Raw genomic sequence first — 13,666 nt, 5'->3', positions numbered from 1 at the left:
CCAAACAGTTTAATTATTTTTTTTCTCTATTTTAAACTACTTTTAACTTAACTGTTATTTCTAAGAACAGGGAACACACTTTGCAAGGCTCATGACCCCTGGCCCAGAACCTCTGTCGTGTGGGACCAACTTGGGAAGGGTTTTCATCCGCGACAATGATCCGGACTCACCTTTCTCCTGAGCCATCTCTTGCAGACAGAAGTAGATGACTCTGGCTCCCAGGCTGAAGCCAATCAGGGTGACAGGTCGCCGGCCCTGGGTTGGGGGAAAAGACACGGTGTCTGGAGGGGATCCGGCCAGTTCTAGCAAAACGTCAGCCCTGAAGAGGGCGGCCTTTGCACACTCCTCAGTGCCTGCCTCTCACCACATGAATCATGCATGCCCCGTCCGGCCCCTGAGCTCTGATGTCTTCATCAGCAGAGTCAGGGCCCTCATTTACGCAGGAGGGCACTTGCCGCCGGAGTCGGCTTCCTCTGAGGCCAACAGGCAGCCTCTGGCTGGGTTAATTCCCTTTCATCTCAAACCATTATCCAGCCGCCATCTCTTCTCCAGGAGACAGGACTGGTCAATTACAAGAGCAACTTCCCCTGGACTCTCTGCCTCGTGGCAAATGACTGCAGCATTGCGGGACCCCTTCTAGAGCTGGGGAGATCAGACAGAGGCACCCCCAGGTGTGACGGGTACAAACGCAAAAGGGTTTTGCAGATGTGATCGAGTTAAGGATCTGAGATGTAGAAACTACCCTGGATTACCTGGGTGGGCCGAGTGCAGTCACAAGGGTGCTGACAAGGGGAGCAGGACGAGTCAGGTAGACAGAGGTGACGCCATGATGGAAGCAGAGGAGCAGAGAGAGAGGTGGCGGGGTTACACTGCCGGCTTTGGGGATGAAGGGAGGGGCTATAGGCTAAGGATGTAGGTGCCCTTGGAAGCTGGAACGGGCAAGGAAGTGGATGCTGTCCGGGAGCCTGCATAAGGAATGTGCATGTCGGACTTCTAACCTCCAGAGCTGCAATATATTAATAATATATTTGTTTGTAAGATAATAAATTTGTTTTAAGCCAATAAATTTGTAGTAATTTGTTACAGCAGCAATAGAAAACTGATACATACCATCTTGCCCTGGAGGCTGACACCCAGACTGCTACATGGGAGAGAATTAACTTCTATCTTGTTTGAACCAATGCCATTTTGTCTTTGCCTTCTAGTCAAAGAGCTTTTATATTTCTTTTGACAAAGACACAAGGATTGGATGGGGATTACCAGTTTCCCAAGCAATTTACCCACATGGTAGAGGCTGCTAGTTGTCCCTCAATATCCATCCTCACTTTTTTTTTGAGATGGGGTCTTGCTCTGTTGCCCAGGATGAAGTGCAGTGGTTTCATTATAGCTCAACTCTTGGGCTCAGGTGATCCTCCTGCCTCAGCGTCCCAAGTAGCTGGGACTACAGGCACATGCCACCATGCCCAGCTAATTAAGAAAAATTTTTTTGTAGAGATAGGGTCTTGCTATGTTGCCCAGCCTGGTCCCAAACTCCTGGCCTCAAAGAATCCTCCCGCCTTGGCCTCCCGAAATGCTGGGATGACAGGTGTGAGCCACCATGCCTGGCCCAGTCTCGCTTTTTCCCATGGTAATTGCATTTCAGCTTGGTTCACTGCCATTCAATAAAGATTGTATTTCCCAACTTCCATGGCAGCTAGGTATGATCATATAACTAGGCTCTGGCCAATGACACGTCAACTAAAATGTTGGAAGGGGTTGTTCTTTCTTCTTCAGCTCTTCCTTCCTCCTGCTCCCTGGAGCTCAGATGCTGCCATCTTGGACCACGAGGTCAAGACTACATATGGCAGAGCAAGAAGGTAGAAGGAACCCGGGTCTCCACACCATGGCACACAATTTGAGTGTGGGATAGCCTCCCTAGGCTTTTCCAGGAAAAATAAACTTCTATCTTATTTAAGGCACTGTTGTTTTGGGTTTTCTCCCACTTGCAGCCAAAACAAATCCTAACAATATAGTCGTCTCTGATACTATTTCTCAAACTATTATCTCCATTTACTCAAGGTCATTTTGAAGGGGACAATTTCCTTTCCATGGTAAGTACAGCTTTACTGGATTCAAATTTCAAATTATGATTTCTCTTCCTTACCATTTTACATGTTGTTTGGGCTACTGAAAGTGTCCTCAGTGTGGCAGCTTTATACTTCTAGGAGGGAACACCTCCCACTAGCACCTGGAAATTCCCCTTGTGGCTGAGACACGTGGTCCCATCACTTAACTGGTTTCACTGTAAACTGAGTCAGAGGTTTCCATTGAAATATTGCCCAAGTGAGCGGCACCCATTATTGCTAAATTCCTTCATTAAGACCTGATACACAGGAGCCACTTTTGCTTCTGCAAGGGCCTCCAGCCCTGTTGCTACCTGCAGATGCCCCTGTTATTCAGTCCTCACCTAATAACCTTCTGGACATGCGCAGTCTATACAGTCTGTAGTTCTTACTGGTCCATCCCAGGGCACTCGGCACCTTCATCACTTGAACTAGAGACACACTAAAGACCAGCCACTCACCCAGAGCCACTGGGCTACCTCCAAGTGGCCTTGCTGCTAAGGCTGATGTCTGTGCACAAGTGAGTACCTGCACTCCCCCTCCTCCCCACCCCCGCCATTCCCAGGTACCTGCTGCCGGGAGAGCAGGATGTGGGCCAGGTGCTTGCCAACCTCTGCGGATCGATGGAGACACACACCCCAGGGGTTGTCGATGACGTTGGCGACAGTGAGGAGTGAGGCTGGCCAGGTCAGGGCAGCCACAATACCTGGGGAGGTGGCACATCAGTGATGGAGGGACTTGGGTGGGGGGCTTCTGGGCAAGTGACTGGCTGACTGATACTCCAGTGCATGCAGAGTCTCTCACTTGGAACCTGCCAGTTTCCAAGTGTGGTCAAACTGCTCAAGAACAAAGAAGTCTGAAACTCATGCATTTCTGATATATGGACTAAATTCCATGCATTTCTGATATATTGACTAAATTCCTTCTGCTCAAGCCCTTGTCATATGTGAGATTCTGAAGATGGCCCTGATTCGTCACCCTACCCTGTATCCTCCCACTTTGCCTCACAACTCTGCAAGGCCCCACCCCGCCCACCCCCATCTAGACTCAGCCATGGGAACTTGCTTTGGACAATGAGATGTTAGTAGATGTGAGGCTTGAAATGGACGTGTGCACTGGGGCCAGGCTCCCTTGCGCTTCTACTGTTGGCCTGGGCTAGCCAGGAGGAAGACGAGAGACCAACGGAGCAGAGCTGAGTTGTCCCAGACAAGGCTGGCCTCAAGCAGCAGACAATTGGCTGGCACACAGATATATGAGCAGGCCCAGCTAAGACCAGCCAACTCCACCTCCCAGCTCCTGTGTTATTATGACAAATGATTGTTATTTTAAGCTGTCGAGTCTTGGGGTAGCTTGTTAGGCAGCAATAGCTAACTGATACATCATGTGATTAGAGGTTTACCTGTCTCCTCCTCTCAAAGAGCTTAAACAGGAATGTGGCCGTAACCTCTCTGTGTTCCTAGGGTCCCGCACAGTGCCCAGCTCACTGGGGGCCTCTGGCATGCAAAGATATGGTACCACTGTGGGATGGAGGCAGTGGGCATGCTGTTGGCAGGGGCTGGAGGAACTTACCAGACAACGCTGTGTACTTTAGGGCCTCCTGGGCCACCATGTTGGCAAGGCCACTGAGGATGGTCTCCAGGGCGTTGCCAAGCTCCATCAGGTACTTGGCCTCCCAGGCCAGGCAGTACTGCTCACGGCTGCGGGCCAGGGCAGCCCACGGGGCGCTGAAGGTGCCTGGGGAAAGCACAGGTAGGTGGGGTCTCTCCTGTTGGTGGCAGAGGATGCCCCACCCCACTATCCCAGACAAGCAGTGACAGAGGACCACTCACCCTCGCGCAGAAAACAAGAGGCCCACCCCCTGCTGTGCGCGGCAGTGTCAGCAGAGCAGGTGGAGCACCGTGCTGCTCTGTGAGTCAGCAGGCTGGGGTTCGAATCCCAACGCCTGCATTCATTAGAAGCTGGGTGACCCTGGGCACATCACTATCCCACCTTAAGCCTCACTTTGCTTATATGTGAAGTGGGGAGGTTAATATTTATCTCCCTTCATAGGGTAGATATTAAGGGAGACCAATAAGTGTTTGAACTAGTATATATATAAAGTATTATTTTTTCTCACTCTGGCATTAAGCTGATGACAACACCACAGGAGCACACGAGGGGACAGCGGTGTGGCTCTGGGAGTCAGCAGCATCTTGATTCAACAAACACTGACTGGGAAATAGCTAGAAACTCGGGGAGGAGGTGTTTGAGCCCAACTCCGCCACAATCTTGCTGGGTCACCCAATTCCCCCGAGCCTCAGTTTTCTCATTTAGGAAATGTACAAGTCAAATGACCCCATGGCAGGATGATGGCCACAGTGGCCACGTCAGGTAGGAAGGTACGTGACTGCCCACCTCCCCCTTCCTCCCCTCTTGCCCGCCCAGCTCCCTTTGGACAGAACAGCGGGGCATCTCATCTGGCTCCATCCATCTCTGCCTGTGGCCCAAGTGACCTTTCACATCATAGATCTCCTCCCACCCCTGCCTAAAACCCTTCAAAACCTCCTGGATCAGTTCCCCTGGATCACCCTTACTCGTCCTTGAGATTCCAACTCAATCACCTCTTCCACAGGGAAGCCCTTCCTGGCTCCTAGGATAGAACAAATGCACCCTGCACCCCCCACACCCAAAGTTCTCATCACGGTCTGTAATTATCCATTTATTTTTGCATCCTCTGGTTGACATGCCTCTCCTACAGTCTGCTTTGCCAAGCACTGTATTCCCGAAGCCTGATGACGTGAGGTGGAGTGAGCACTCGTACAGACATGGAGCATGACCGAATGGTTCTGGACATCGACTACGCCTCTACCTGCCCCTTCAAAGGCCTCATCCTTACCTGCAGGGCTCTACATTGACACAAAGACAATCCTGCAGGGTCCCTCTCTCAGCTCTGCAACAATTCGGGTCAAATGCCTCTAATTATGGATAAAGTGACAGCCAGCCCTGAGAGAGGTGGTGGACACAGAATGGGGGCTGTGGGGCCAGGGCTTGCTGTGAAGCCAGCCTGGGTGGGTTCCCAGATCAGCAGCTTTGGCCGGCGTGACCCATAGCAAGGCACGCTGCCCTGTGACCCTCGGTTTCTACATCTGTAGGAATGGAATTAACAACATCTGACCCACGGGTGTGGCGGGGAATCACACGAAGTACTTTGTGAAAAAGCATTATGTAAACTGTAAAGTGCTATACTGCAGTGTGTTGCCCTGTAGCTGAGAACATGGGCTGTGGAGCCAGACAGAACGGGAGTGAATCTTTCCACTGCCCCTGGCTGGCTGGGTGACCCTGGACCCCTTAGGAGCCTCAGTTTCTGCATCTCTAAAATGGGGGGGGGGGCGCTAATCACACCCACTTCCTTGGCCTGAAGTGAGGAACTAAGTGAGCTAATCATACCAAGGCCCTGGCTCGTGGCACGTGGCTAGCGACTAAGCTACTATCTTTATTGTATATAACCATGATTAATAAAGGGGCGGGCCAAAGAAAGTCCGATTGCTCCCAGCCAGCCTAGGATGACAAGGCTCCTTTCCTGGCTGTCAAGGAGGCAGGAATAGGTGATTTTTTTTCCTTCCTGAACTTTCTCTAGCTTGGCTGTGTTTCTTTTAACTACCCCTCTGCCTAGGTACCACACTGCACTAGACTGCTGGAGATCAATGAAGACTAGGTACCTCCCCCTGACCTTTGACCTGGGGCACACTGAGCAAATGCGGGTAAAATGAGGACATAGGATTTGCTTTCCATACTGGTCAGAATCGCAAATTCCTTCACCCAGGCTCTTGCCCTTCCTTCCTGTAGCATGGAATGGTGGACACAAATGAGAGACCCTGGGTTCGAATCCTGCATCTGCCGCCCCCCTGCCATGTGCCCCACTAGGTATCCTCTTCCAGCAGATCAGGATGAGAACAGCCCTACCTGGGTGGACGTGAGGATCCCATGACGGAATGCACACCGAGTTCCTACGGTGCAGGCAGAACGCCTGACTCAGGGCAGGCTTGAGCCAGGTGCTCAGTGAATGCTGAGGCCTTCTGTTTTGGGGTGGGGGCCTGGCGGCCACACACCAGTAAGACCCTGGTGCCTGCTCAAATTTTCTCACTTGTGTGTGGTTCGGAAGAGCTGTGGCTTCCACCCCTGGGTCCCAGAGACTTGGGAACCCAGGAGGCTCTCAGTATGTGTCCCTGGTCTCACGGATTCCCGGGCCCATTCTGCTCTTTCTCCAAGTGATGTGTTTGCTGAGCCCTTGCAAAGGGGAGCCAGGCAGTGAGTGGACCACTGTGTGAATCCTCAGTGCCACCCTGGTTAGAATCCCCCAAAACACACACATTCAAATTACAGCAGCAAAGGGACTCATGTGTGTGGAATGCCAACTAGAAACCAGGTGCCTTCCACGTGTTACTTAGTTTCGTTTAATTTTTGCAGCAACCCGAAAAAACAGAAATAATTTGTTCCACTTTACAAATGAAGTAGCTGAGGTACAGAGAAGTTAGGTAACTTGCCATGGTCACATGCCAAGATGTACTGATCTCTCACCCGCATGCTTAAGTCCACTCGCTCCAAGGACAGAGTCAAACTCCTTGCCACAGCTCACATGCTCCCGCGTGGTCTGGCCCTGCCTACTCTCTTGCCTCTGTCCCCCTGCTGCAGTCATCCTGGGCTCCTTTTGGTTCTTTCATACCACTAGGCCTTTGCACATGCTGCCCCTTTGCTTGGTATGTATTTTTTGCTCCTTCTTTAACTGGCTAACCCTTAGCCTAAATGCCACTTCCTTGAGGAGCCCTCCCCAGACACACCCTGTGCTTCCCCTGCTGTGCCATCCGTAAAGCTTCCCTTTAATCACTTGGTCTATCTTCTATCTTGGACAGCACGATCCAGGGCAGAGGCCACGGCTGTGCTATCACCACTAAATTCCTAGGGCCTGGCTCTGTGCATGGCACGTGGCAAGTATAGCACTCTGTACATTCCGCTGGGTGGATGCACAGATGGGTGGACGGATGCGTGGGTGGATGGGTAGATGGATATGAGATGAAGTCACCTTACTTCTCTGAGCCCCCTGCAAAGGGGGCTCCCCATACCCACTCCCTAGAGACATTCACAAGCAAGAACCCAGCCCCAAGTCTGGCCCACAGCAGCAGGCTCAGCTCAGCCAACGCCCACCCCCTCCGCTCCTGGCCCTCCTGGTCCTCACGGTATTTGCCAGACGCCAGCCAGCCGGTGATGGCGATGGTGATGTGCAGCTGCCTGCCCTCCGTCAGAGGCAGGAACGTGAACTCTTCAATGGCCCCGACACGCTTCTTCATCTTGTATCCTAAAGACCCAGATACGAGAATGAGAATGGAGGTGACCGAGGCCCCAGGGAACATTGGCCAGAGTGGCTGTCTCTGCTCACACACTCACACAGTGAGCACCGACCGACCGTGTGCCCTGCCCCTGGACAAATGCACTCATGTTTGAATTCATTAAGGGAGGTGCCATTATTGTCCCTGATTAAGGACGAAGGTAAGCAGCTGCCTGAGGCTGGCCAGCCCCCGAGTGGCAAAGCTGCGGTTTGAACTCAGAGCCCAGCTCTTACCACTGCTCCGTCCTCAGTTGGTTCAGTATCTTTTTCCTGCCCACACACTTCAGGGGTAAAACACATTGCTCTTAGTAAGAGCGAGTCAAGCGGACCAAGATTCTCAACAGGTGAGCCGCACTCCACCTGGGGAGTTGAACAGGGATCTGTGTATGTGGCGGGGGCTGCTGACACATGGGACTTGGGAAAACTCCCCCGGGAGGTGCTGGTGAGTGAAAGGTGGCCACATTCTCCCTGAACATGAGGACGTCCCAGCATGGTCTCTGAGGTGGCTTTCCTGGAAACTTCTGGATGGTGGAAGCAGGTCTGACCAGGGTCTTTCCCAGGAAGTATACACGAGGTGCCTGGGGAAAAGCCAGCCTCTCCGACTCGGCCCTTGCCCTGAGCCATGAGAGCTACCGGCCCCGTGGCTCCGGCAGGGCTGGGACCAGAGTGAGAAATGCCGTGTGTCCCCTGCCTCCCAGGAGCCCACACTGGTGAGAATCTGGGTGTGTCCTTCAGGAGCTGGGCCACCCTGGCTGAAAATCCCTCCGACCCCACTAGCCCCCTTGAACCCTACCTGTCAGGCCAGCTCCAGCCGCACTGAACAGCGAGGTCATGACAGCTATGCCGGCCGTTGAGCCCAGGGCTGCCGCCCCAGCACTGCCAATGATTGTCGCAGCTCCGGCGGCAACAAGCGGGGCAGCCAGGCCCCCGGTCACGCCTGCGGGGAGAGCACCAGGTAGAGCTGGGAGTGAGGATGTGGCCTGAGAGGGCCTAACCCTATCAGCTGCCCACGGCGCCTCCCACGGAAGCTTCTGGCAATGCTAATGAGCACGTTGACTACTGTCTGAGCACCTACCACACACCAGCGGCCACCTCCCAACCAACCCTCTGCACTCTCTGCTCTCACCCCCAGCCTGGCGTCACCTCTCCATCTGCGTGGCCCGGCCTTACCGATCAATGTCCCGCCTCCAACAGTCGCCAGGCCTATCAGGAGACAGCGCTTCCATTTCCTCCTGTTTTCTTTCTTCTTCCGGGATGCCTCGGCCATCCTGGGGGAGAAGTGGTTGGTCTTCAGGGCCAGCTGTGCCCAGGCCCCCTGGAGACGTCCCTGCCTCACCAACCCCCGAACTGGGGCCATGCCAGGTAGGTGCTCTGTCATGCAGAGTGAGGTACTGAAGTCTCCCAGGGCTCCTAGATGGTTTTTAAAAGCTGAAAACATTCTCAAACCCAGATGGGGACTCTCAGCATAGGGGATGTACTACTTACCCAGTGGATCCATCCTAACAGGGTTGCAATTTGAATAACGAAAAGACAAAAATATAATAATAATAACAGCAAGAGAAATACAAAAAATATCTTTAAATAAATGGACCCAGAACAAGTACAAAATAGAATCACATTGAAGCTCTGATTCGGGGGGCGGGGGCAAGGGCAATATACATAACCTAAACTTTTGTACCCCCATAATATGCTGAAATAAAAAAAAAAAGAATTTCGTTTCTAAAAAAAAAAAAAAAATAGAATCACAGACTCTATCACCTCCTTCCCTCCCTCCCTCCTTTCTCCCCCATCCTGCCACCTGACCCCACCTCCCTCTGGGACATTTGGAAACCAATTTCCTTCAGGATAATCATTTCGAAGATAGGTTAGAGGAATGTCTGCATGGGAGACCTCAGCCTTGGAGCAACAGCTGGACTCGTTCAGACTTTAAATTTAAGCACTAGAAAATCTAGCAGAAGGAAAGGGTTTAGAGTGAACTGGGGTCAGGCGAACCCAGAGAAGGGTGGTTGTGAGTGATCGGGAGTGACGAAACCCAGTTTTCCCATTGGACATTCAACCCTCAGCCGCTCTGGTGAAGGTGGGATGGAGCAGTCATTACGTGGGAACTCTGAACCGAAGCTGGAGTTTGGACAACTGCATGAGGAGTGATAGCAGAGGATGGTGATAATAAAAGAAGAAAAGTGGTTAATATTTACTGAGGGCTTCCTAAAGCCCAGCCACTGTGCTTTGTACTTCACAGGATTTATCTTATCCTAAGGAGCAGGATTATTATTGTCCCCACATTACACATGAATTAGGGGTTAACAGTTACCTATCGAGCTCCCCAGGGACTGTGGAGTCTGTTAACAGACTGTAAAGCATTTAGCATGTTGGCTGGCACACCGCAAGCATGGAACAAAACAGCTGTGGTCATAACGATACTGCACCCCCCCAGCCTCAGTTTCCTCTTTTGTAAAATAGGGACAATATTAATAACAAGTACCTCATAGGGTTGTTGGTTTGTAAGGATTAAATTCATTCCTGCTTCATTGAATCAATTAAGTTTTATTGACAATTGAGGCCGTGCTGGCACTTTTGGGAGCTGCATCTCTGTAAGAAAAATGCACGTGCTCAACCAGTGCCTGCTTCCCTCCCATCTCCCTGCTCGTGAACCACACATTTTACTGAGAAATAGCTCATTCTCCAGCCATCTAAAAGAAAGGGATCGGAGTCGGGCATTCAGGGATCTGCTGTGCCTTTTGGTTTCCTGCCAACAAACTTTTTTCCTAAGCACAGCACTTCTCAGTGGCTGCCTTATAGAGAAGCAGAAACCAACAGCAGGAATCTCTTTGCACACCGTGGGTGCCTCTAGCAAAGTGGAAGGCAGGATGACGGCCAAGATCAAGGGTTCCAATGTCAGGATTTTACCCTGTAAACATAGGCCTGAACCCTCACTCTGCTGTCGTGGTGTCGCCACCCACCAAACATTCAGTCATCCCTCTCTGCAGGAAGATTGTATGTCCCTGCCCTGCGGAACTGAGTGGTCATATGACCAGCTTTAACCAATAAAATGTAGGTGGAGGTGATGTGTGTCCCTTCCAGCAGAATCTTTAAGGGCCAGTACAGGAGCCTGATACATCTCCTTTCCCTCTGTGCTGAGACCAGCAATAATCCAGACAGGGGTCACTCTGTCAGCCTGGGACTCAGAACCAAGACAATGTGAATTAAAGCTACAATCTTCAGCGGACATGGCGTATGAACAAGAAACACACCTTTGATGCTATAAGCCATTGAGATTTGTTACAGCAGCAAAACCTCGCCTATCCTGATGGATAGGACCATGTACTAGCTTTGTGACTATGCACAAATTACTTGTCACGTCTCAGTGTCTTCATCCAGCAAATGGGGATAATAACAGTACTTAATTCCCAGGGGTGTTGTGAGGACTAAATGAAGGTGATCCACATACAGTGACTGGCATCTCGTCCCACAAACGGGTTCAATAATCATTCCATATGTGTGTGGCTATTATCATTCCTTTATTATTACAATAATTTCCTCCTAAACACAGGCTGGGGATATACTTTGACCTTTAACTGCCTTGACCCTTAGTTGATGATTCCTGATTCAGTTCAAACAGGAAGGCTGGAGATTACTGGCTCTCGGCAGAGTCCGAGGCCTGAGAAAAAAACTCAAGCCGGTGACAATATACGACAGGAACAGGCAAAGGGACAAGCGGTGTGGCTCTGTGAGTCAGTGGCATCTTGATTCAACAAACACAGAAATAGTCTGGAAATTTGGGGAAGAGGACCTTGAGCCCAGCTCTGCAGTGATCTTGCTGGGCCACCCAGCTTTTCCAATCTGTGATGTGAATGTGAAAGGGCCACAGCACCAGTGTCAAGTAGGAAAGTACAACCTGACTGTCCGCCCCCCGCTCTTCCTCCCTTCTTGCCCGCCCTGCTGCCTTTGGGACACTGTCACCTCCCCAGCATGACTCTCAGGCCCCTGCCTCCTCCAGCTTCATCTTTCCTCATTTCCTGACACTTTACCCTCTGCAAACGTTGAAGCGCCTGCAGGCACCCTGTCCTCAGTTCCTGTCTTCTTTCTGGCCCTCACCCATCAAGGACCTTCTCACCTTTCTACGTCTGGTTCAACATTCTTATCCTGACATCAGAGTCACCTGACGTGTGACACCTCCTCCAGGAAGACTGCCAGGAACCCCACGGTTGCCGAAACGTCCTGACTCTGGGCCCTGACTCTGGGCCCCTCTAACCCTCTGTACTGTATTACCCTGGAATTCCACACCAGTGATTTTCAAAGGCTGGGCATCGGAATCACCAGGGGGTCTCTCTTTAAAAACACAGCTTCCTGGGCCACGATCTCTGGGCCTGAGGGTGAAGAATCTGTATCTGCAACAAGCTCCTCCAGGATTCTGCTGTATTTCCAGTCTGAAAATGGCTGGGCTAAACCTTCAGGGCATGGACCAAGCCATTTCCAGCTCTCCACCCTCAGCAGCTTGTCCTGGGCTTGGAACCTGGAACCTCAGAACATTTTTCATAAACTGAACCTAATTATTCCAACAAGGATTGGAGGTGGCCAGCTCGCTGTGGGGATATACTTGATACACTCCCCTACTCGCTGTCCACATCTATGAAAACCGGAGGGGCACAGGATGGACATCTTGGCTAAAAGCAAATATGCAGCCGGAGTATAGGCTAATCACCACCCAAACGGAAACTTCTGGGATATTAGAACAAATCTGAAGTGTCAGAAAATTTTCATGATTACGACAGATTTATTATTAAGAACATAGACAAATTCTTGAGTTAGCGTAACCAACATTTCTCAGCACCATCTGCTTCTAGGCTGTCCCTGCAGTGACACCTGCATGTCTCTGATACTAGACAGTCATCATTTTTAGATGAGTTTGATGATGGGGGGAAGATCCATGGCCTAAATGGAATAAAATAACTAAAAAGGAAATATAGTCTTCTATGGCAATTTTATTTAAATGCATGAGTGCTAATATATCACATAATTTTTTTTTTTTTTTAGAGACTCCAGGCCAGAGTGCAGTGGCATGATCATAGCTCACAGTAACCTCAAATTTCTGGGCTCAGGTGATCCTCCTGCCTCAGCCTCCCTAGTAGCTGAGACCACAGGTGTGCACCACCACACCTGGCTAATTAAAAAAATTTTTTTTGTGTAGAGATGGGGGTCTTGCTATGTTGCCCAGGCCAGTCTTGAACTCCTGACATCAAATGATCCTCCCAACTCTAGCATCCCAAAGTGCTGGGATTGCACTGTGCCCAGCCTCAAATCAACTTTACAAAGACTAGCTGGATGATATGCTCTAGTTTCTAGTACTATTCTGCTTTATATTATTATTTAAATGTTTGTTTATTTGAATCATTTGTTGATTCAAAGATATTTTTTCTAAAGTTACTTAGTAAAGGCACTCTCTCCTAATATTCACCTGAACAGCCAATCTACTTCCCTATTAAGCATTTTCACTTCTTAATAATTGTTCTGTACTTAAAATGAATAGCTTTTCCAGTCATGGTTAATTATGGCAGCATTTTACTCTTGCAATTACTTTAATTATCTGATTGGATTTCAACACTGAAAGCACAAGAGGAAATGTTTGCTCTGAGTCACAAAAATAACGTTTCTTCCTCTTCCTTGGAAGTGAAAATTCAGAGAATCACACTAGACCCAAATGGCAGCCTTGTTCCTACTATCAACTTTGCCCGATGACTAGGCACAATGGCAACCCATACTGTCACACAGTCACGGCCACACTCACGTTCCAAAATGCCAGAAACTAACTCGAGTTGGCATTCCATTGTCAGTTGCTCGAAGATGGAGACTGAAGCCGCGCCGCAGACTTGAGGCAAATCCTGGGCCAACGCCAAAGGTGGCTCATGAAGAGGGAGACCCCCGTGCTGCTCATCTCGAGGATCCACGTTATTTCCCTCCAGAGGGTGTTTCCCATCCTTATCCTCACTGCCTCCTCCTTTTTTTTTTTTTTTTATCACTTACTTATGTTGATAGACAGGAAGAGCTTATCTCTGAGAGGTCTACAGACACTTTACCAGTAAAACCTTGGAAGAATTATCTTTCCTGCTTTCCTCAGAATTAAGGAGGGAACCTGGAATGATCAACCAGGCCTGGAATTATCTACCAGGCCTTGAGGGATACTGTAAGTGACATGCAGACCGGA

The 13,666-nt window shown here is 50.3% G+C and overlaps 1 protein-coding gene across 8 annotated transcripts in view; it reads right to left on the bottom strand.

Moving 5' to 3' along the window:
- Positions 1 to 13,666, bottom strand: part of TMCO4 (transmembrane and coiled-coil domains 4) — a 95,518-nt gene that overhangs the window by 43,600 nt on the left and 38,252 nt on the right. For 7 of the 8 annotated variants that reach the window (XM_045548539.1, XM_045548540.1, XM_045548537.1 and 4 more), the window contains exons 6-11: positions 8,635 to 8,732; positions 8,258 to 8,401; positions 7,315 to 7,434; positions 3,672 to 3,836; positions 2,672 to 2,808; positions 171 to 255 (exon numbers count right to left, since the gene is read on the bottom strand). In XM_045548539.1, the coding sequence (XP_045404495.1) occupies positions 171 to 255; positions 2,672 to 2,808; positions 3,672 to 3,836; positions 7,315 to 7,434; positions 8,258 to 8,401; positions 8,635 to 8,732 (749 nt within the window). Of the gene's footprint in view, positions 1 to 170; positions 256 to 428; positions 966 to 2,671; positions 2,809 to 3,671; positions 3,837 to 7,314; positions 7,435 to 8,257; positions 8,402 to 8,634; positions 8,733 to 13,666 lie in introns of those variants that run through there. The other variant, XM_045548542.1, reaches the window with a different exon arrangement.

The sequence above is a fragment of the Lemur catta genome, chromosome 3 (genome assembly GCF_020740605.2).
Source record: "Lemur catta isolate mLemCat1 chromosome 3, mLemCat1.pri, whole genome shotgun sequence".
Classification (NCBI taxonomy): Eukaryota; Metazoa; Chordata; class Mammalia; order Primates; family Lemuridae; genus Lemur; species Lemur catta.
This window is presented reverse-complemented; position numbering and strand designations above follow the sequence as displayed.